Here is a 25,932-nt window from a genome sequence, read left to right as displayed (position 1 = left end):
TTCTGAAATACTAGACATAAAACTTAGCCATAAATCATTCAATTTTCTATCTATAAGAATGAAACTTTGGTAATATATGAACATAAATTGGTGTTATTGGTACCTGCATCAGTGGTGTTTTCGGTGTTTCCGCGAATTCCATTGACAGAAAAGGTTAATAAGGATATAGGCTATTTTTATTGTTGATATATATACACCTGATGGCGCCGTACAGCTCTCTGGGGGGAAAATGTTATAGACTACTCAGCTCTGGGGTTCTCTGATCCATTTCAAAATATAAAAGCGAGGTTAATATAAGCCTTTTGGCTTGTTTCTCAATCTATTTCATGTATAAGACATTGTTTGTAAACATTATTGAATTATTTACGAATAAATATTGTTTAAACTAAAATATGTTAAAAAATACGAATATGCGAACTACGCGAACAGATTTAAGAGCGAGTTACTTCGAACCGACGCACCTAATGACCCGTTTAAGGTAATTACGGTTTACCTGTGTGATGTTCGGCATGCTTTTAGGGAGAACTTTTCTGTTATTCTTTGAATTCACTAATCATAAGCGTTAAGTGTGTGAGGAAGTAGTGGAGACAATATGAAATGATAGCATTTCTGTTTCAAAAATATTGGATTTAAGTCGCGGTGTAGAAAATACCTTCGTTATTTGATTAACATCAACAAAATATTTGACATTTTTGTATTAATCATGGCGGATTTATTTCTTTGTCTTTGGACGGCGTTGTTTTTGGTAAGGACGAGCTTGGCATCTTCTGCTTACTATGTCGACAATGGAATTGGTCAGACGGAAAAGGTGCATGAAATGAACTCACGAGATAAACGGGAGTTGCAACACGAGATTCTGACATTACTGGGTTTACACCAAAGACCAAAGCCAAAATCCAGCACTACAAAGGATTCGGCGCCAACTTTTATGTTGAATCTCTATAATTCCATCACTTCAGACAACGGGGTTGTGAAAGATGACGGCAATTTTCACAGCAGCCATAACGTCACAATCGGCGATAGCGTGGTACAGCCTATTGAGGGGACTGACGTCATAATAAGTTTTGTCAACAAAGGTAAATTTTTATTACTTCAAAAGTTTTCAAAATAGAATATGGAAAAAAGATGAAAAAGGAATGTATTTTCAATCATTTTACACAACTTCTCTCTATCATTCTATGAATAGAATGATAGAGATCAAGAAATTTTAGATAAATTAAAGAACTGTAAATTAACATAAAATATCGTAATGTCAACTTGCATCACTTTTGTGATATCTAAAGATAGCTAAATATTGTGTTAAGGAATTTTTTTTTACTGAATTGAAACAAGTAGATATTCCAATTTTGATAAATATACAGTAAAACATGATAAAATACCATTCTTCTATTTAGTCACTGCTTTTCTCTGACATATATATAAAAATTGTGGTTTGAAGACAAATTTTGAAATTCTCCATTGCAATATACAACTTATGTTAATGCATCTGTAAGACTAAATCTAATCATGACATTATATTTTTAAAAATTTCAAACATTGACAAAAAGATTGATTTGCATTTTTGTGCAGTGTGTTCATATCAAGGTTTTGTATTTTAAAAAATAAAAATGATTTGAATTTATCTGAAAATGCTTCCTGTGTACTTAAGAATTTATGATTAAATCACCCAAACTTATACAAATTACATGTATAATAAAAAAAAAAAAAAAAGGTCTTTGTGTCTCTGCGTGGTTTGACCAAGATTCTGCTGGAGTCACCCTTGAACATCCCCCTGTGACCTGTGTGCATGTATTCCATTAGGAGTCATTGTGTTTGAATATGTTCTCTGTAAAATGTTGCCTTCTGAATTTTATGCCCAAGCATTCATCTCAAAAATATTTTCAATGACCGTAAATTATAGCCTTTTACACTCTTAACAATATGCCAGACTTTCAAAAGCACATTATCAAGTTTAGAAATTAGTTTAGTGGTTTAGATGTATCATTAAGTTACATTACTAAGAGCCCTGACTTTTGATGGACTGCAATGTAAATTCTCTGTAGAGGTTTCAGACAAAATCATCCAGTAAATACAATTTGTCAAGGATCCAAAGTGCAAATTATACTTCTGGTTCATCAAAGCACTGTATTCAATTAGGCCCTGTACATACAATCCCAGGGTTTTTGTACTGTCTGCTGTGTTCACCAGGTTCCAGAGGAGATGAGTAACAAGGGAAACCTTGCTTGTTTAGTAGCTGGAAGACCTTTAAAGAGTTGTTAATAAATAAACTTCGTGATTTTTTTAAAGAGGGAAAAAATTTAAATGAAGGACACATAAATCTTGATTTAACGATTTGGTGCAGATAATTAAGTTTTTAATCACTAGAACACTACCAGGTGTAGAAGAATAGAGTTTGATAAGAATGATTATCATACCCCATTTCACCAGCATTTTTACATTTCTCAGGGTTGTTTTATGAATAATTGTCAGTGTGTGGGTGTGACATATATATATATATTATATATATAAGCACCGAAAAGGCCATGACACTTGATTATCTAAAACTCAAATTTTCAACGCAACCTGCGTCTTTATCAAGAGACATATATTACAAAAACAAATATAATATAAAAAACCACAAAAAAAACCCACCCCAAATATTAATAATATACGTTGCTAACAAGAATGATACACTGTTGTACTGAATTGAGAATTTTATATATATATATAAAAGTACGAATCCATCCCAAGTTAATTGCCATACGAATTAAAATGAGTCATTTTCACACGGGTATAATACCGTATTAAGGACATGCAGTCAAGACTTTTACTGAGGATTAGGACTCGGGTATATAATTATGTGGAAAAAAAAGTTATAGACTGACTTATGAATAATTGTCAGTATTATTATATACGTATATGTAGATATGAAAGTACGAGCCCATCCCAATGGTTGCCACATGAATTAAAATTAGTGTTAAATCTAGGATCTGGAGAGGGCACACATATCATATGTTCAAAAGGGCACTTTTCGTTGCGGCAAGACAATTTCGGGGCACTTTCATTGTAACATACTATGATAGTACATGTAATAGAATGATCATTTAGCCTCTTTAGAAGTTAATACATGCAGCATGTAAACTTTTCAATCAACCTTGTGAAATAAAGAAGAATTGTTTATATTAACAAATATTTTAATTTTTTTTATAGATAAAAAAGGGCATGGCGCAATTAAAAAGGGCATGGCGCCAGCCAAAAAGGGCATTGGCGCGGCACCATGCTAATTTTTATTTGCTTTAGATTTAACACTAAAAATGAATTATTTTCAGACGGGTAAGGACAGTCAATACTTTCTGAGAATTAAAAGTATGCGAGAGGAATGAGATGTAGACTGACATAAGTGCTTATTATGAATTATAAAGACGGAACTAGTGACAGGTGTCAGCTGCAGTTTTTCTGATCACTTTTGTGTTTTACACGTACAGTATGTTGCATGTTAAAAGAATTTTGTCCAAACTTTCAGGAGAATTGTAGATAGTTTAAGGAAGTTAATGAATTATTATATGAATGAATGAATATCTACATTCTGATTGGCTGAAATCCCCTTAAAAATTCTAGAGCGTTTAATTTACCTGCATATGATGTTGAGGTCAGTTCACAAGTTGTGGACAGAGAAACAGTCATAGCCTGGCGAAAGTCACATTTCCCTCTGAGAAATTTCCCTCTCTTTGTTTAATTTTATGAATTTTGTAAAAAAAAAAAAAAAAAAAAAAAAAGGTAGAGAAAACTTTTTCCTTTTCAATTGTATGTATGTTACTTTCTTTGGAATTTTTCCAAGAATGACTGTATTTACATTGATAATGATTAATGAAATACGGAGTTATTGAAATATTACTGTTACAGCCCTGACATATTGTAAAATGGATATGAACTGTCATGTATGATTTTGCTAATTAATATGTTGGTGCTAATTAGAGTACCATTGCCCAGAAGATAAATTGAATTTCTAGCATACTTAAAATGAATTATGTCACTGGAAGAGAAATATTTTGGCCTGTTATTAAATTGCTATTGTCATTGACAAACCCCCTGTAAAGTTTCAATGTACGTATATAACATGACATTTGATCTCTGTCTTGATTTGTTGTACTTTAAAGCCAAAAGAGTTCCACACCTGCGCCACGAGAAGGACAGGACTTTTTTCTTTGACTTCAGTGATGTCACCTCAAAGGAAACAGTCGTTGGGGCCGAGCTTCGACTCTACAAAGAAAAGGCCAAAAAATGGAAAAAGAACCACGAATTCCACATTCAGATGTATATGATAAAACAGGGACAGGACCCTGAGTAAGTTGTTTGTATGGTGATTAAGTGATAAACAGATTGTTCTTGTAGGCCATTAATGTCAGGAAAGGACACATTTAACAGTTTGAGAGCTTTTGTTATTTTTTGACATTAAACATTCAATGATGCGTGAAGTCTCCCCGATTCCGTTTCCTTCTGCTTGATATTTGACTGGTTACTTTATCACTGTGTGAAGGCGGAATACTTATTGATTGCAGAGATTGTAAATTTTTAAATGTTCTCTGCATATTTTATCATTGTATCAAATACATGTATTAGATAAAGGAGTGCACTATACAAGGTTTTCTTACTTTCTTACACCAAATAAAGAGAAAAGGGATAATGTAAAGTCAAAGAATAGATATCAGTTTTAAGAAAGAAAGTTTATCAGATAAAATTAGAAAACATGCACAATGATATTTTCAAATTTAAGCCTGTGAAGATTCTCATAAATCATAATCTACTGATTGACAGCCTTAATGGATAACAGCCTTCAAAAGGGCATGTTTATGACTTTTTTCAAGCATTGTCAGTTGATCATTTTGATGATGTGTCATCCATCCTTAAAGAAGCCATATATCCTTTTGTAAAACAGAGAAGAAACTCCCAGTTACTATAAATTGCATCATACCTCTACAATATCAAACATATTTGAAAACATATATATATATATATATATTCATTTTTAGCTCGATCACTATAGAGTCTGCAGAGACCAATATGTCAAGAGTTTTTTTATTTTTTTTTTTTTGTATTGATGTATTGATCATCTGTGACCAAACCACATGGCTTAATTAAAGCATATTTGTGCTGCAATAGAGTTTTAAAAAAAAGGACTAGGCAGTTTCATTAGGAAAACCATAGGGTTAAGTTATAGGGTGAGTGTAAATGAATTATTATGGTTTAGCCAGGAATGGTAAAATTTTGTGGTCACATCTTAACATTGTTTTAGAAGCTCAATCATCAGGACCTAGCAGTCATGTTTGGTTCAAGATTTGATACAGTTTTGCATAAAAATGTAAAAGAAAATTATTTAAAATCTTCATAAGACTTCTCATGGAGAAAACTTTTATGTTTTGTCAAATTACATTCAATTCATCATTGATCTTGTGAAATGTGAGTTTCAATTTTTGTCACTTGGAATTGTGATATCAAACATTCAGGTGACCGTAATGTGTCATCATTTGAATGCCGGGAGAACTTTGTCAGTATAGATGAAGTGTTTGACAGCAAATTCACCGTAATATTCCTACAAAAGTCGATAATTTTTGGGTGAGCTGGATCTCTCAACCTGGAGGGATTGTCATTGATGTGCAAATTACAATCATCAAAAGCATAAAAAGCAAAATGTCAGAATAGTCTTCAGAGGAGTAATTATTTTCCACGGTGAATTTTAGCTTCTGTTTGAGTCCTCGGATAAGATAAAAAAAGGTGAATTTGTCAGGAGACTGTTCTCCAGAAAGACTTCATCAGTTCCTGTAATATCAGGGATTTAGTTTATGTTAGAAGCAGAGGATTAATCTAATATCACTACATGATAGATTAATTTCTTATCTTAATTTGGTTTTATACACCCATCGAAGACGGGACGTTTTATGGTATGGTGCTGTCCATCTGTCTGTTTGGACCTTGTGGGCAGGATACAGACCGAACCCTAAGCTCCAGGATTTTACAACTTGGTACATTTGATCACCATGATGAGAGGAAGATGCCTATTGTTTTTGAATGTCAGAAAGGTCAAGGTTGTAGTATCACTTGGTAGGAAACCCTTGTGGGCAGGATACAAACACAACCGTAAGCTCCAGGATACTACAACTTGATATATTTGATCACCATGATGAGAGGAAGATGCCCATTGTTTTTCAAGGTCAGAAGTCAAAGGTCAAGGTCATAGTATTACTTAGTAGGAAAACCTTGTAGGCAGGATACAAACCGAACCATAAGCTCCAGAATATTGCAACTTGGTACATTTGATCACCATAATAAAAGGAAGATGCCCATTTATTTTTCAAGGTCAAGGTCACAGTATCACTTAGTATGGAAACCTTGTAGGCAGTATACAAACTGAACTGTTGGGGTAAGGACCGTCAAACTTTGTACACATACACTTTATGCCAAGTGGAGGATGTCTGTTGTTTCTTAAAGTCAAAGGTCAAGGTCGTAGTAGCAGGATGCAGACCAATTCATTGGGGGCAAGGACCATTAAACTTGGTACACATATATCTTAATTATGCCAAGTGAAAATATTAGTCTAGTTGTTTTTTTAAGCCAAGTTCTACAAATCATGGTGTAAGAAAAACATCCTATATTAGCTTTTCATGGACGTATTATGTACTGTTGGCGGTACCCTTGTTATATATATATATTTACCCATGACTGCACATATTTATCATGCAATAAATATACTATTTCATTTGAGGGAAGTATCATTTGGGACTATATATCTTTGAATGAAAAGCTGAATAGATAATTCAGATAAATCCAATTTGAATTCAGAAGAATTCTGAAGAAGCATGTGATTTCTGTCTTGTTCATTCTGTGAATTCACAGTTACAGTGAAACCTCGATCTCTAATCTGATGTCTGTCTAATCCAATACCTGTTGTATGAGTTTCAATGTAAATTTCCACCCTATTTTCATTCCTAGTCTCGTTTTCTTTGCTCTCTACTCCGAAATGTGACAAAAGAAAATAATTAGATAACAGACATTAAATACAATACAATTTATTTGATAAAACATGCAAAGAATCACTGTTACTTGACGCAGGTTTGCGAGTCAAATTTGGTTTGGGTAAGTTGGGAAACTTTTGTGGTACAACCCATTCGTGTTCTAAATAGCTATACCAGTTAAACAAAACATTAAGATATCACTTGACTTAATATTTTTTATCACATTGTTCATTCTCACAATGAAACAGTTTCTGTGTATATAGTTTTCCTTTCCGACATCCAGTCTAAGGCGACACAGTTTTTATTTTCCAGAGCATGTCATTATAGACAGGTTTCACTGTATATCTATCGTCAGGTAGTGTTAAATATTTGTTTGTAAGTGTTATTTGTTTGTGTCTTTGTAGAGACAAAATCCTGGAGCCAGTGACCAATGTGACTGCATATGCCAATACGGAGGGATGGATCACATTCAACATGACGCGGGCTGCTGAGCGGTGGACCAGACAACCGGAATCCAATCTAGGACTATTCATGAAAGTTCTCTTCGTCAGTAAAGGTAATCTACAAACGTGACATTGAGTGACATTATTCAATTCATGCTTAACTTTTGTTACAGTCGGGGAGGGGGGGGGGGGGGGGGGATTAATGTACTGGTAATCTAAACCCATTTTTATTCTTGTGCAGTTCATGAATATTTTGTTCCTTGTTTCTCACGTTTCGTTTATGGTGTTAGACATTGAAATGTACTATTAAGTTACTTAGGAAATGTTAGTTGTGATGCTTGCATTTTGAAAATTAAGAAATTTTAAATAAGCAACGAAGTAGTGGCCTGTACCTGTTGATTGATTGTACATGTATTTGTGCTCTGTGTTTCAACAGGGATCTCATCAGCATATAGCTTCTTGTGTCCCGGGAGTGATGCTGATCAGTATATAGTATTTTTTGTGTCCCCGGGAGTTATGCTGATCAGTATGCAGTACTTTTTGTGTCCCCGGGAGTGATGCTGATCAGTATATAGTACTTTTTGTGTCCCGGGGAGTGATGCTGATCAGTAGATAGTACTTTTTGTGTCCCGGGGAGTAATGCTGATCAGTATATAGTACTTTTTGTGTCCCGGGGAGTAATGCTGATCAGTATATAGTACTTTTTGTGTCCCGGGGAGTAATGCTGATCAGTATATAGTACTTTTTGTGTCCCCGGGAGTTATGCTGATCAGTATATAGTACTTTTTGTGTCCCGGGGAGTAATGCTGATCAGTATATAGTACTTTTTGTGTCCCGGGGAGTGATGCTGATCAGTATATAGTACTTTTTGTGTCCCGGGGAGTGATGCTGATCAGTATATAGTACTTTTTGTGTTCCTAAGAGATAGATTGTATATTGTTTAAATTAAAGTGAAGAGCTGCAAAAGCTTACTGCTTTTTATCAAGGAGGGATCTTTACTGTGTTACACCTGCTGTGACACAGGGCCTCAGTTTTTGCGGTCTCATCCGAAGAACCGCCCCATGTAGTCACCTCTTACGACAAGCAAGGGGGTACTGCATGATGACCTATTCTAAACCAGATTCCATGGGAGGAACTATGATTAGTATATGATACTTTTTGAGTCCCTAAGAGGGATTTTGACAAGTATACATTACTTTTTGTCTCCCCAGGAGGGATGCTGATGAGTATAATACTTCTTGTGCCCCAAGAGGGATGCTGTTTTAATAGTACATGTATAATAATAGTACTTTGGTTTTGGTGCTTTGGGTCCACAATGATGCAATTAGGAACTATCGTGTTATTGCAATGTATTCTGAAACTCAATTTTCATTCACAAATAGATTTGACTTAGGAATAAATTTCATTGAAATCAATATTTAAGTGTGATTGTAGAATCTGGGCTTTCCTACCAACGCCATGTCCGGTGTGTTGCAGTTTTTTTCTGGATGTTCATAAATCGCTGGGTATTGTTTTTTCTGGACATGATTATAAATTGCTGGATATTGTACACATCTATAAATCGCTGGGTATTGTCTTTTCTGGACATGATTATAAATTGCTGGATATTGTACACATCTATAAATCGCTGGGTATTGTCTTTTCTGGACATGATTATAAATTGCTGGATATTGTACACATCTATAAATCGCTGGGTATTGTCTTTTCTGGACATGATTATAAATTGCTGGATATTGTACACATTTATAAATCGCTGGGTATTGTCTTTTCTGGACATGATTATAAATTGCTGAATATTGTACACATCTATAAATTGCTGGGTATTGTCTTTTCTGGACATGATTATAAATTGCTCGATATTGTATACATTTATGAATAGCTGGATATTGTCTTTTCTGGAATGGAAGTGTTTATAAGTAGAGCTCTGGAATAGGATATGATTGTCTCTTTTGTCTGGAAGCGTACACAAGTGTAAATTGCAGAATTTTTTTTTAGGTGGATATGCTACATCTATCTATTGTGTTGTTGAACAATAGATACACAATAGTTCAACCATTATCTGATGTTTATCAACTATTCAATATTAAACAATTTTTGTTGAAATTTCTCTTACTGGTATTGTGTAAAATGTAATCTCATAGACAAATCAAATTCTAAAACTTGCCACAGGTGTTCAGTTGTATAAGCTGAAACAGCTTCATGTTCTGGGGCTATACCCAGGAGAGAATGTAAATATTATTGAATTACTGTTTTTCTTCATGTGAACTCTCTGTTTTTCCTTTCTGCCTACTTGTTTCAAACCAGCATTTTGTTTGCTATCATCATTAAAACACCACTTATTCAATAAAATTGAAGAAAATGTCTACATTGTTTGAGTACATGGTAAATAAGCATGTATCTTATTTGAAGTTTTCTATAGGTATGATGCTCGCATCAGAAGTTTTCTATGGGTATGAACTGCTCGCATCAGAATTTTCTATAGGTATGAAATGCTTGCATCAGAAGTTTTCTATAGGTATGAAATGCTCGCATCAGAAGTTTTCTATAGGTATGAAATGCTTGCATCAGAAGTTTTCTATAGGTATGAAATGCTCACATCAGAAGTTTTCTATAGGTATGAAATGCTCACATCAGAAGCTATGTTTTAGATGTGCAGAACTAAGAGTGGTGGATTTCCTTAAATCACTGTGGGTTCAGTATTTATTTAGGGACATAATTTGTTCAGGGAAATACAGGGGGACTAGCCCATTATTATGTATATGTTTTTTGATTAAACAATATGTAAATCTGTCATTGATACATGGAATGCACCAATAAAAAGATGTTTCTGAAGGATTTCAATTTTTGGGTAATGTTTTTCCATTAAAGTTTCAAGTAAAGATTCGTAAATAATACAAACAAGCATTATTTGGTTTCATAGGAAAATTTGGTGGCAAGTATTGGTTTTTAGCAATATTAAAACATTTAAAGTTTTACAAAGTTCTATAAGAATTTCCTTTGGGTATCCTGTCCTTTTAAAGTTTAAGCTTGAACGTATGCCTGTTACATGTATAAATAAGAATCAGTTGGTTTGGGTTTGAACATATATTTTTAATATATACAATTACACAAGGATCAGTTCTAAGAGTCTGCCGTGAATGTCCATGCCAAGTTTAATGGGGGTACTAACACCTTGTTCTCTGTATTTATTTTAGGTCTTGTAATTAGACAAATTTACAACAGAATATTGTGGTCCCTTAAACAGTCTAGCTATTGCATTAATTGCACCAGCACTCATTAGTTTACAATCAAGGTCAGCATGCATTTAGAGTTAAGTGCTTAAATGTGGCTCTGTTTGATGTATGGGTGGTTTAATAAGATGTGTTCATTTCAGGCATGATTTATTTTCTGGTATTGACAAACCACAATCAGCTTTTGATGTTTGTCTGCATGATTATATAAATGATATAAAATTTCATTTTTCGTTGCCGAAACCTTGTATTTATACTTTCAAATTTATTTCCACAAAAATTTAACAGTGCTTTTGTGTACAATGTCTGTTAAGAAATTTGTAAAAGTTTTACCTGTATTGTTTACCTGTTAAAAGTTATTCTGCTCACCTGTGTGTTTCAGTCACCTGTGATCTCAGGCTTTGATCCACCCGTCTTGTATAAAACTAAATACTTGTACTTGTCAAAACAAGAGATAATGGAAATGGACTATAAAATGCCAGGCACTATCAATATTCAGTTAGTCTCAGAACTGACATGTATGGGATTTCTTAAGTCCATTTAAATTATAGTTTCTCTTGAAATATCTATATTAAAAAGGTATTTATCTTGACAGTGGATGAGAGAGTTATGTAAAACTCCTATGGAGATTTTGTTCTGCATTCTTTGGTGATTACAGGAGCGTTTTTGTGATTGTCGTACACAATATGAGCCTAGTAACCCCTGCACCGTTTTATGAAGACACTGATTTAGTGTCGGAAGACGAGTAAACGCGGAAAGGGCAGAAATGACACATCTCCTCAGATTGAATGCAGTCAAAGTGTATCACGTACAGTGCACAAATTCAGCTAGTACTGGATGCCACTGCTAACTGCTATTTTCTTTGCCCCTCCCCCTCCTGATTTTCCAATGAATTATTTGTAATATACAATGTACATAAACATTATGCTTCATCGTTATACATGGTTCAGGTTCTGCTGTGATATTTACTCCTTTAAAAGCAAATTATCAGACTGATTGAATTGGAGGTTCTATTCTATAAGTCATTTGAAACAAACCTGTCCTTAATATTGTAAAAGGTAATTTTACATGAGATCTAATGTATCCAAACTGTATACAATTACTGGCTCGCTTGTTATCGATGACATTCAAGGTACTTTCTTAACAAGCTCGAGCACTAGCTGATAGTAGTGTGAATTATGATTTGTGAATACATTTAGGACACCAGAAGTGACTGAGGGTCAGTAATGAAGACTATAGTGTTGCATTGTCCAAAGTTTTATTTTAAGAAAACTTCACTGACAAATTTTACCTGTAAATGTCTGAAGCTAAGGATAGCTTCAGATTACACAAAAAAAGTTATGGCGAATTAGGTTCCCTCAACCACTTTTCCTTGAGGGGGAGGGGATCATCCTCCCAATTCAATTTTGCACCACAATATCCCCCCCCCTCTCTACCATGGTGGATCTGGCATGGAAACCATTTATACCTGTTTATAACTGCCCCTGTAAGAAGGGTTACATATAGTGTGTTGGAATTTGCATTTGATTTTTTTTTAAAATTACAAATCCATTTTGCCTTTGTGTCTGTATGTAAGTTTAGGCTTTAATGCACTGAATGAAGTTACTACCCACTACAAGGAGGAGGGAGTTCTGTGTGTGTCTGATGTTGAAAGACATTTAATTACTGAATACAAGCTTTGTAGTCCATGGGCATGTGCAAAAAACCTGTAGACCACATATCATTATTTTGTAATGGCAGCAGATGTAACACAGAAAAGAAGCAAATTGGCATCTGCAGTTTGTTCTAAAGGGAAAAGTCACTGAGTGAAGAATGTCTGCTGCAATACCACATGCTATGTCCCGTGACTAAATTGTACATTGTACATTCAAACTATTTATTATGGGGAGTTCTGGAAAACGTTTAGTTTTGATCAGAACTGAAATGGAATGTAAATCTGAAGAAACTTGTGAGTTTGTCCATTGTATCTGTCTTCAGTGTGTTTTATGTGGGTTGTCTGAAGACACTTGTGAGTTTGTCCATTGTATCTGTCTTCAGTGTGTTTTGTGTGGGTTGTCTGAAGACACTTGTGAGTTTGTCCATTGTATCTGTCTTCAGTGTGTTTTATGTGGGTTGTGGAGCAGATTTTGGTAGTATATGTGGTTATCTTATTATTGTCACTTGAATGAGTTCACAGTTTTATATGGCTTTTGTCAAAAGTTTGTTCAAATGTGAGGCCTTAAGCACATGAGGTTTCATTACAATTACAGGGAGGGTTGGGGTATATATTTAGTGAGAGTTGGGGTATATATTTAGTGAGGGTTGGGGTATATATTTAGTGAGAGTTGGGGTATATATTTAGTGATGGTTGGGGTATATATTGAGTGAGAGTTGGGGTATATATTTAGGGAGGGTTGGGGGTATATATTGAGTGAGAGTTGGGGTATATATTTAGGGAGGGTTGGGGTATATATTTAGTGAGAGTTGGGGTATATATTTACTGGGGGTTGGGGTATATATTTAGTGAGGGTTGATTGGGGTATATATTTAGTGAGAATTGGGGTATGTATTTAGTGAGAGTTGGGGTATATATTTAGTGAGGGTTGGGATATATATTGAGTGAGAGTTGGGGTATGTATTGAATGAGAGTTGGGGTGTATATTTAGTGAGAGTTTGGGTATATATAGTATTTAGTGAGAGTTTGGGTATATATTTAGTGAGAGTTGGGGTATATATTTAGTGGGGTTTGGGGTATATATTTAGTGAGAGTTGGGGTATATATTTAGTGAGAGTTGGGGTATGTATTTAGTGAGGGTTGGGGTATGTATTTAGTGAGAGTTGGGGTGTATATTTAGTGAGGGTTGGGGTATATATTTAGTGAGAGTTGGGGTATATATTCAGTGGGGGTTGGGGTATATATTTAGTGAGGGTTAATTGGGGTATATATTTAGTGAGAGTTGGGGTATGTATTTAGTGAGGGTTGGGGTGTATTTAGTGAGATTTGGGGTATATATTTAGTGAGAGTTGGGGTATATATTTAGTGAGAGTTGGGGTGTATATTTAGTGAGGGTTGGGGTATATATTTAGTGAGAGTTGGGGTATATATTCAGTGGGGGTTGGGGTATATATTTAGTGAGGGTTAATTGGGGTATATATTTAGTGAGAGTTGGGGTATGTATTTAGTGAGGGTTGTGGGTGTATTTAGTGAGATTTGGGGTATATATTTAGTGAGAGTTGGGGTATGTATTTAGTGAGAGTTGGGGTATGTATTTAGTGAGAGTTGGGGTATATATTTAATGAAAGTTGGGGTATGTATTTATTGAGGGTTAGGGTATGTATTTAGTGAAAGTTGGGGTATATATTTAGTGAGAGTTGGGGTATGTATTTAGTGAGAGTTGGGGTATATATTGAGTGAGAGTTGGGGTATGTATTTAGTGAGAGTTGGAATGTATATTGAGTGAGAGTTGGGATATATATTTAACGAGAGTTGGGGTGTATATTTAGTGAGAGTTGGGGTATATATTGAGTGAGAGTTGGGATATATATTTAGTGAGGGTTGGGATATATATTGAGTGAGAGTTGGGTACGTATTTAGTGAGAGTTGGGGTATATATTTAGTGAGAGTTGGGGTGTATATTTAGTGAGAGTTGAGGTATATATTTAGTGAGAGTTGGGGTATATATTTAGTGAGAGTTTGTATATGTATTTAGTGAGGGTTGGGGTATATATTGAGTGAGAGTTGGGGTATATATTTAGTGAGGGTTCGGGTATATATTTAGTGAGAGTTGGGGTATATATTTAGTGAGAGTTGGGGTGTATATTTAGTGAGAGTTGGGGTATGTATTTAGTGAGGGTTGTGGGTGTATTTAGTGAGATTTGGGGTATATATTTAGTGAGAGTTGGGGTATGTATTTAGTGAGAGTTGGGGTATGTATTTAGTGAGAGTTGGGGTATATATTTAATGAAAGTTGGGGTATGTATTTATTGAGGGTTAGGGTATGTATTTAGTGAAAGTTGGGGTATATATTTAGTGAGAGTTGGGGTATGTATTTAGTGAGAGTTGGGGTATATATTGAGTGAGAGTTGGGGTATGTATTTAGTGAGAGTTGGAATGTATATTGAGTGAGAGTTGGGATATATATTTAACGAGAGTTGGGGTGTATATTTAGTGAGAGTTGGGGTATATATTGAGTGAGAGTTGGGATATATATTTAGTGAGGGTTGGGATATATATTGAGTGAGAGTTGGGTACGTATTTAGTGAGAGTTGGGGTATATATTTAGTGAGAGTTGGGGTGTATATTTAGTGAGAGTTGAGGTATATATTTAGTGAGAGTTGGGGTATATATTTAGTGAGAGTTTGTATATGTATTTAGTGAGGGTTGGGGTATATATTGAGTGAGAGTTGGGGTATATATTTAGTGAGGGTTCGGGTATATATTTAGTGAGAGTTGGGGTATATATTTAGTGAGAGTTGGGGTGTATATTTAGTGAGAGTTGGGATATGTATTTAGTGAGGGTTGGGGTATATATTTAGTGAGAGTTGGGGTATATATTTAGTGAGAGTTGGGATATGTATTTAGTGAGAGTTGGGGTATATATTGAGTGAGGGTTGGGGTATATATTTAGTGAGAGTTGGGGTATATATTTAATGAGAGTTGGGGTATATATTTAGTGAGAGTTTGTATATGTATTTAGTGAGGGTTGGGGTATATATTGAGTGAGAGTTGGGGTATATATTTAGTGAGAGTTGGGGTGTATATTTAGTGAGAGTTGGGATATGTATTTAGTGAGGGTTGGGGTATGTATTTAGTGAGGGTTGGGGTAAATATTTAGTGAGAGTTGAGGTATATATTTAGTGAGAGTTGGGATATGTATTTAGTGAGAGTTGGGGTATATATTTAGTGAGGGTTGAGGTATATATTGAGTGAGAGTTGGGATATATATTTAGTGAGGGTTGGGATATATATTGAGTGAGAGTTGGGTATGTATTTAGTGAGAGTTGGGGTATATATTTAGTGAGAGTTGGGGTATATATATAGTGAAAGTTGGGGTATATAATTAGTGGGGGTTGGGGTATATATTTAGTGAGAGTTGGGGTATGTATTTAGTGAGAGTTGGGGTGTATATCTAGTGAGGAATGGGGTATGTATTTAGTGAGAGTTTGGGGTATATATTCAGTGGGGGTTGGGGTATATATTTAGTGAGGGTTAATTGGGGTATATATTGAGTAAGAGTTGGGGTATATATTTAATGAGAGTTGTGGGTATATATTTAGTGAGAATTGGGGTGTATATTTAGTGAGAGTTGGGATATGTATTTAGTGAGTGTTAGGGTATATATTTAGTGAGGGTTGAGGTATATGTTTAGTGATGGTTGGGGTATATATTGAGTGAGAGTTGGGGTATATATTTAGTGAGGGTTGATGTATGTAGCATGGATTCAGAGGAAGAGACCCCTGAGACTGCATGGTTAGAAATTCACAGTACTATCATTTTTGCCTATACATTTAACTTTCCATTGAAAAAAATTACATTGGGTACTGGATGTCCACTTCCCACTGTGAGATATTTCTAGATTCACACATCAATTATTACTGGGAAAGAATACCATGTCTATAGTACTGAAGTTGTAAAATCATTAAACAAAAACAAAAACAAAGCTGCTGAAAATATAGACTGGTTCTCTGCCCTTGATTACAATCATTGCCAATAAGGAAATTGAATGTGCATGCTAGTAGAGAACCAGTGTACCGAGGATGAGATGTAGGTCAGGCACCCCGAGGTCATGTGATCCCAAGAAGTGGTGTAGTTGAGAATGTGCTGACACAAATCATATGTATCGATGTATTTAAAATCAGAAACATACTTATCTGGTGGTAATTAATATATCATAAAGCTAATTTAACTGGGTTCTGTTGATACTGGAGATTAAGTGTATATGTATCTATAATGCCCATCAGTTTGCTTTGTGTTGATACTATTGATTTTACTGAGTATGATTTGATCTCCCCAATCACCACACTGCCTTCCAAAATAATCACTCCTCTTTGAAATTACTGGTGATGGAGAAGTGCATGTTTTTAGTGTAAATTGATTGACCGTGTCATAGACAAGACAGAAAAAATATGTTTACAGTATTTTTGTTCCTCCTCTAATTAGGAATTTATTCATTATCATATAAATGTATAATTAAAAATATTTAAAGGGTAGATGATAAACCTGTATCTCTCGTACAGTAGCTTGATGATCAGAAGAGTTGTATTGAATTTACTAAATACATGAGACGTCTTCAATCGTTACACTGTGTTAAGGAGGTATACTACATCATCATAATCATGGCCGACTTCCTTTTAAACATGAATAAAAATTTAGATATCAGCAATATTTGTATATTCCTTTTACGTTTGATTGCTTAGCTGAGTAGCTCAGTCGGTAACATGTTGACTGCTGATCTGTAGATTGCGGGTTCAAGTCCATCAGTGATTTTAAATTTTTTCAGATTGCTTTCTACTAAAAGCTGCATTATTTGACTAAAGAAAGTAAATTTGAAAGCTTTCAATTTCTAAAATTCCTCCTTAAGGTGATAGATGATAAACCTATATCTTTCCTACCGTAACTTGATGATCAGAAGAGTTGTATTGGATTTACTTCACATTTAGAAGTCTTCAGTACTCGCAGTGTTATTCTCCTTAATTCAATACAACAAATCTCAGTGATTCACAAAATTTTACCCCAGCAAAATTAAACATTTAGAAATATTTTTGCAGTGGTGATTTATATATTTATCCATTTTGCAGGTAGAGAAATTGACCCCAACAAACTGGGCATAGTAAGCTACCGGGGGTCAGAGGACAAAAAGCCATTTATGGTGGGATTTTTCTCCTCGCAAGAAATGGTGTACCCCCACCGGACACAGACGGCCCTCCGAAGGCGGAGGGAGCTATACTCTTACCGAGAGGAACACGAGAAGTACTATGACTACCCTTTGTCTCGTAAGTTGCACGCAGTCAGCTCTGTACAATATTGGTGGTGTCAAAAGTGCTATTAATTTTAGGAATTAGGTTTATTCCAATTGATTTCATTGATCACCTGATTGATACACTTTTGATAATGTTTTTAGGATGATCGAAGTAAAAGAAAATGTCCAGTATTAATCATGTCACAATGCTTTTACAAACAGTTACATGTATGTAATGAAAGATAAAATAGGTTGTTCAGCGTAATTATATAGTGATGTGTTTTACAAATGTATGGCATATCAAACGTTCAGTATTTGATCTATTTCATTTGTATTGTATAATTTTTCATTTGAATTGTATCTGAGGGATTGTTTATTTTGATTTGTTACAAAGTATTTCATTGGATTAAACCATGGTTTAATTATCAAGCCATGAGCTTTCCCTCGCTTACCAACCTTGAGTTTATTTAATCTTGCACGGAAATTGGTGACCAGTCTATCTTGTGGTTGAGCATCCGAAACATCTTGCACATTTTCAACACAATAAAGGATAAAACTTGATATACGGAATCCTTCATAACAAATCGAAATAGAATTCCCTCGGATACAATACAAATAAACAATTTTACAATACAAATAGAAAATATACAATACAAATGAAAAATTATACATTATAAATGAAAAATATAATAAATATAATATAATCAGATATAATAAAATACAATTCAAATGAAAATTTATATAATGCAAATGGAGAAGATTAAATACAAATGTATTGCAATGTTTGACATGCCATACAAATGGAATTAGATTTTGAATATTTAATAGTGATGTGTCAGTTACTCACATTAAGTTTGTAGGAGAGGTCTGATATTCTAAGGTCACAGCCACTGTGTTAGTAAAAGGTCAAATGTCAATAAATGTAGGTCATGAGTTCAGAGATCCCTCTGTCAGTATTCTTTTTGAATAATTAACATATTTAAGCCAAGGGTCTGAGGAACGTTGATTCCTTGGCTGTACAAAGTAGCACCATGGCTGCTGTAGGCTCCTGTGGATAAAATCCAGAGGTTGAAGTTAATTATAGCTATTTTCTAAGCATTATGATTAACTTACAAAACAAGGATCATTTGTTTTAGTAACGAATATTTTAAATAATCTCCTTTCTTTTTAAATTTCAAAAATAATTTCAGTGGGGATTTTTTTTTTTCAAGATCTTTGGAGAATTTAAAATTATCAGCAATGACATATGTCTAAATTAAATCCTATAGACTGAGGATTTATGAATCAGATATTGTATTTTAGGATAGAATATATATACAGTTGTGTGCCTGACTACATAAACATCAACCTAAACTTTAGATTTTAATCTGTGAGAATATGTACAAATAATGTAGTTTATGAAAAATACCATGAGATTTTTATTGTCACTTTAATGTAATCTTTTTGTAATTATACTAATAATTTATTCTTTAAGATTGTTTCAATTAAGTCACATTATTATCATCATTTTTTTAAATATATAATTTATTTTTCATTTTCAAGAATTTTACCAAAACATACCAAAAATCAGATACACAAAATCTCTGTCTATTAATAGTGTGGATGTTGTCAGACTGTGTATGTTGTGTAGGACTACCATATAGGTTGATTAACAGGAGATGTGTTATTTTCTCAAACATTGTTATCATGATATGTGATCGTATAATGGATGTAAATACAATATGAAGTCAGTGGGTGTCCTCTGTTTACCCCAATTATTAAACACTGCTTTCCTAAGCTTCAGGCAATTTCAGCTGGCCATTCCATGTACAGCTGTTCTTTATTCAAGTCTTTAATGTCTCATGGTATTAAAGTTAATGATATCTATGTGAATCAAAGTTGTATACACTAGAAATAGAAAAATAACAATATTTTAATGATCGTTGCTGTAGGTCACAAGCGTGCCAGCCCGGGCCGGTGGCCTTGTCAGAGACGCTCCTTGTACGTCAAGTTTCGAGATCTTGGGTGGCAGGTAACAAATCAGTGTTCTATAAATATGCCTTTGTTGTTAAAATTTACCTAAAAACCTCAGTCATTGATTATTCATGGAAATGCATTCAAAGTGATTTCAGATTCTATTTTCTGAAAACAGTTATATCATATGCATATTGATATTTATGTAAAGATTTGAATTTTCTTATTACCGGTTTTCAGACATGTCAAATTTGAAGGAGAAATTGATTTTTTAGTTGACGACTTGTTCCAACTTTATTCTGCCCCGCCATGTAAATTGCCAGGAGCATTTAGTGTCAGTCACATCCCCCTATCCCTCCGACTCATTTAACTTCCGTCTCATTTCTGTATCAACAGAAGAAGATATATTTATCATGTGTTTTACATCAGGATAAGAGCATGAAAGCTAATCCCAAATTGTTTGACCTTGGCCTTCCACATGACCTTGGCATCTTATTTGTTTATTTTGCATTTAGCTTATTTGTAAATGAACATAATTCTAAGATTTTCATTATTTTTTGTTTTGTACATTTGATCTTCTGTTTCGTAAGGCCTTGGTCAATGAAGAATTTGTATAGACAGGAAAATTTTTAAAATACATTTCTCTCTCTCTCTCTCTCTCTCTCACACACATTCTTCCAAACAAAGGCTAGAAGAAAGTTTTGACCTTTTATATGACATACATCCATCTTTAGACGGGATGTATTATGGTATAGTGATGTCTGTCCGTTCGGGGTTTTCTGTTTCTCTAATTTCATTTCTCTGTCACATATCAAGCTGAAACTTGCTACATGTATGTATCTTCTTTGAGGATCACTCTAGACCATGTTGCAATTTTGACATTTCTTGCAGGAGTTTTACCCCTTTATTTGAAAATTATTGCTATATGGAGGGTACATAATTTGTTCGATGAACTCCCACAATTTTCAAGTGAGGACCATCTTGTTATACAGAGTGTATGGGTTTTGAAAATGTGCATGTGGCAAGGATTTTGATTTTCTTCAATTTTTTTTTTTGAAAATTAAAGGTAATCTAACTTATTCCGTCTGAGGAAACATTACATAGAGAGTACTTGATTTGTCAGGTGAACTCCTCCCACAGTTTTCATGCGAGAACCTACTTATTTTATAGAGTGTTTATATAGGTTTTGAAAATGTGCATGTGGCAAGGATTTTGATTTTCTTCAAGTTTTTTAGAAAATTATACGTTGTTGAACTTGGTCAGTTTTTAGGAAATATTGCATAAAGAGTACATGATTTGTCTTTAATTTTCCTTCCACAGTTTTCAAGTGAGAACCTTCTTATTTTACAGAGTATTTGTATAGGTATGAAAGATGTGCTTGTGGCATGGATTTTGATTTTCATCAATTTTTGAGAAAATTACTGGTTGTTGAACTTAGTCTGTTTTGAGGAAATAATATATTAGATAAAGGACATGGTTTGTCTTTTTAACTCCTCTCACAGTTTATGCTAAGGTTTTGTAAATAACTTGAAGATGTGCATAGTGCAAGAATTTTGGTTAACAATTTTTAATTTTCTTTGATGTTTTAAATATTTAACAAGTTGTTGAACTTGGGTCAAATTTGGGGAAGTATTTTACACACAGAACTCTTGGTTTGTCTATCTACCTCTTGTCACAGTTTTAAGCTACATGTAAGACCCTTTATTCATACAATGCAAAGAAAGTATGTCACAGCCTGATGATGTCTGATACTACCTAAAGCAAAGTTCTGCAAATTATGGCTTAAGAAAAACACCCTATGTAAGCATTTTCATGGGTGTATTTTGTGCCGTTTGCAGTACTCTTGTTGGGTTATGTGTTTAGCTCATTATCTAAATAACCTATAGAGGCTACCTTCAGCAAACTTGAGGCACACTTGGTGGAAAATTATTAATATGTTTTTAGTTCACCTGAGCTAAAAGCTCAAGTGAGCTTTTCTGATCACCCGTTTTCCGGCATCAGTCCGTCTATAAACTTTTAACATTTTTTACTTCTTCTCAAAAACCACTGGGCCAATTTCAACCAAAGTTGGCACAAAGCATCCTTAGGTAAAGGGAAATCTAAATTGTTAAAATAAAGGGCCAGGCCACCTTCCAAGGGGAGATAATCAAGAAAAGGTAAAAATAGAGTAGGGTCATTGAAAAATCTTCTCAAGAACCACTGGGCCAGAAAAAAATGAAATTTATAGATAAGCTTTATTAGGTAGTGCAGATTCTAAATTGTTAAAATCATGGCCCCTGGGGGTTGGATGGGGCCACAATAGGGGATCAAAGTTTTACATACAAATATATAGGAAAAATCTTTAAAAACCTTCTTCTCAAGAACCACTGAGCCAGAAAAGCTGAGATTTATATGAAAGCTTCCTGATATAGTGCAGATTTTAAATTGTTAATATCCTGGCCCCCGGGGGTCGGATGGGGCCACAATAGGGGATCAAAGTTTTACATACAAATATATAGGGACAATTTTTAAAAATCTTCTCAAGAACCACTGAGCCAGAAAAGCTGATATTTACTTTAAAGCTTCCTGATATAGTGCAGATTCAGGTTTGTTAAAATGATGGCCCTCGGGGGTCGGATGGGGCCACAATAGGGGATCAAAGTTTTACATACAAATATATAGGGAAAGTCTTAAAAAATCTTCTTTTCAAGAACCACTGAGCCAGAAAAGCTGATATTTACATGAAAACTTTCTGACATAGTGCAGATTCAAGTTTGTTCAAATCATGGCCCCTGGGGGTAGGATGGGGCCACAAGAGGGGGATCAAAGTTTTACATACAAATATATAGGAAAAATCTTTAAAAATCTTCTCAAGAGCCATTGGGTCAAAGAGTTCACATTTACATGAAAGCTTTCTGACATAGTGTAGATTCAAGTTTGCAAAAACCATGGCCTCCAGGGGTTGTTTGGGCCCATAATAGGGACTACGGTTTTACATGCAAATATCTATGGAAAGTCCTCTGATATGGACCAAGGTGACTCAGGTGAGCGATGTGGCCCATGGGCCTCTTTTTCCTTGACCTTTTGCTTTACCTTAATCTCACATTTCTGGATTACCTGTTCAGCTCCTTTATGACTAACGTAGTAGGTACATTTATGCAAGAGACTTATCAAGCCATTTTTTAACTTTGACCTTTATCTCACATTTGAACAAACATGGCGGGGCATTCACAAAGTGAAACTATCATTAGTTTGAGGAAGATCAATGGCTAAACTTGCCAATTCAGATTTCTGTATCTTAGATGAAGAATTATTTGAATTTGTAATATACCTCATAAATTTGTAATGTCTTTGCATAGGAATATTCTGACTAAAACCTTTTATCTTCCTTTTTCAGAGCTGGATTATTGCACCTGATGGGTACCATGCCTTCTTCTGTGAGGGAGAGTGCTCTTTTCCAATTGGAAATCATGTTAATGCCACTAATCATGCCATTGTACAGACACTGGTTCACATGTACACGCCCTATAAAGCTCCCAGCCCAGGGTGTGCCCCATCAAAGCTCAGCGCTCAGTCCGTGCTTTATTTTGATGACGATGGGAATGTTGTGTTAAAAAAATTCCCCAAAATGATCGTTACTTCGTGTGGATGTCACTGAAAGACCATGGAGTTTGCATAGTAGGACCTGTACTATACGGTGTTAGTTATCTCCCTTGTGTAGGGAGTTTGAGGGGTCATGGAATCACCCCGTCATTGCGTCTGTCTGGTCATTGGTTACTGTCTTTTTCTGCTTCATAACTTTGTTCGAAAGAAATATTGGAAATTTGCCATGTAAAAAGGTTAATTATGAAAGTATTGACATTACAAAAAGCTATTTTGGACAAAGTTTAGGTGTCAGTGAGCAAAAGTAAATGAAATATCTGGCAAGGTGTGTAAAATTGCACTACGCTGTACAGGGATTATAATGAGCATTGGTGGACAGTGAAGATTGCTTTTGATCACTGGGTAGACAACATATTAGTCCAGTTAGGGCAGTTTTAATTGTTTTGTTGGTATATGAATATTTTGATTTGTTTAATTTATTTTGCAAAAACCAAAGAATCTCAATTGTCTTAACCGTGGATGCCTCAAATTTTAATTAGTACTGAAATATGCTATTAAAGTACAGTATATCATGTAATTTTTTTGAGCTGGAATTGTTGGGTTATTTTTGGCGGAAGTAGAAAATTGGTGAAAAATGAAAGCGCAAATATTTTTATTCATATATATATATATATATATGATATATGATACTCTTGTTAAATGAAAATAAGCCAAAAAAAATAAACTGCTAACACTGCTAAGTATTTCCAACTCTGAAAATCACCCAATATACAGTACCACATTTCCTGTCATACACATGTATGTTATGATAACGTAAAGTCATGCAGTCGCTGCCGGACATTTATACAAAGTGACTTCAGACTTGTGCCTTGATTTATGTAGCGACTGTTTTGATGTTTGTCATATTGTCGATTCAATGCCAGCTGCTATACAACAGAGTTTTTTTTCTTTTTAAATAATATTTTGAATAGCATTTTCAAAAATATGAACATACGCAACATTAATTCATAATTTTTTTAATATCAAATTTTATCTGCAATACGTTTGTGTCTTCCTTTGTAAGAATGATGATAAATATAGTTTATTCGGATCAAGGGGATGCACCTCTTCGAGGGGGAGAGAAATAGGGTGAGGTTAATATAAAGATCCTAATATCGTCAATCAGAAATAACAAAATGTGGTCAGTGCACACAATTTTGTAGATTCATATTTGACGACTCGGTAATATAGAGTAGATTATGAGTAGAACTAGTGACTCCTTGTGAAGCAAGAGGAAAGGATTTTTAAGTGTGACATTCACATTTCTTGAGAGCAAACTAACAGGCAACCATTGCGTTCCATGTGTAAGCTGTGCTATGTACTTCACAATTTCACTGCTATCATGTTTACTGTATAGCAATTGTCTTTGTCGTTACTTTACATAATTGCGGTGTCCAAACTGTTAATATTATGGACAAACGCTGTACTTCTGCAAAAAATATATGATTTTAATTCTTTATTTGGAAAATCATGATTTAGTACAAGCTTTGAGTAATTATGCCTGTTCTTCTTAGACTACATTGAGTTCAGAAGAATACATTTTCAAACAAAATGTTCCTTTTGTTTATTTCATGCTTTTAACATGCAGTGAGATGTTGTATATAAATGATGAATGGATTGAATTGTACAAGCAACATAACTAGTTCTTGACTGGCTAAGTTTTACTAATAAAAGTATCACTATATAGTTATTGACTGGCAAATACAAGGACTCTGTGCTTGTGTTTCACCAAAAAAAAAATTCTTTTTCTGTTCTAAAGGCCCAATGTATCCAGTTCTAGTTTGTCTTTTTTACCAAAAGATGAAAACAAAGTTTACCATACTTGGCTTCAAATTTCATATGGAACAACCTGAGGATGAATTACAGTAAAAGAAAGGTTGACAGTCGACTAAGAATAGTCTGTTACAACACAGAGTTACACAATACAGTTATTGTCCAGATCATGCATGTATGTTATACATAGACACATATTAACAGCAGAATATTTTCAAACCAAAGAAATTCTATGGTACCAAATATGTCAATTCAGACACACTCCCTTGCATCACAAAAACTGTAGTGTTTCGAGTTGGTATTTCCTCTTAATATTATTTTTTATGTCTCTCTGATGGAATTGCTAATTTTTTATCTTGTTTGGGATTTTCATTTTGGGGTATGAGAACACCACTAAACTACAACTTATTAAGCGAGAAAGAGGGGGGGGGGGGGGGGGGGCTGATTTTGATATTCCATGTTTATGTCCTCTGCATCTGCATGCACTCGCTCGGATCTTTAGTACAACATGCAGTACTATAAGGCCTAATCCAGCATCACATGAAACTTTTCAGATTTATATTGTAGTTATGAAATGTGATCAATGTATATTTTATTTTATGAATCTTAGTGTTTATAATATTGTACATTTTAATTTACACAAAATATATATACAAAGATGTATATTGTACATTTGTTAATTCTCTTCAATAAAATGTCTGATTTCATCTGCTTTTATTACATGTGATAGATTAGCCCCTTGTTGCTAGGGCTGCCTCAGTCTTCAGTAAAAACAATGTTCAACAAAAAAATGTGTCATGGGGGCTTAATTTTTGTGAACTTTGTTGTTACCTAATATCCCTTGAATTTCAAATCTCACTGAAACACAAAATTTATATGATGTTTCAATGTACAGAAATCATATTTACAAAATAACTTCCAAAGGAAACTAAAATTTAATCAGTCCATGAAAAGCGTCCCCCTCTCCACTCTTCCCATGAAATTA

The 25,932-nt window shown here is 34.4% G+C and overlaps 1 protein-coding gene across 1 annotated transcript; it reads left to right on the top strand.

Annotated features, from left to right (window-relative positions):
• Positions 1-444: 444 nt before the first annotated feature.
• Positions 445-25,654, top strand: LOC130046723 (bone morphogenetic protein 7-like). Its single transcript, XM_056139360.1, has 6 exons — positions 445-1,076; positions 4,137-4,323; positions 7,394-7,545; positions 17,440-17,634; positions 19,532-19,611; positions 22,930-25,654. Exons 1-6 carry the CDS (start codon positions 704-706, stop codon positions 23,188-23,190), a joined length of 1,248 nt encoding a protein of 415 aa, XP_055995335.1. The 5' UTR covers positions 445-703; the 3' UTR covers positions 23,191-25,654.
• The last annotated feature ends 278 nt before the right edge of the window (positions 25,655-25,932 follow it).

This window comes from Ostrea edulis, chromosome 6 (assembly GCF_947568905.1).
Source record: "Ostrea edulis chromosome 6, xbOstEdul1.1, whole genome shotgun sequence".
NCBI classification, from domain to species: Eukaryota; Metazoa; Mollusca; class Bivalvia; order Ostreida; family Ostreidae; genus Ostrea; species Ostrea edulis.
The sequence above is the reverse complement of the archived record's forward strand: the minus strand, read 5'-3'. Positions and strand labels throughout refer to the sequence as shown.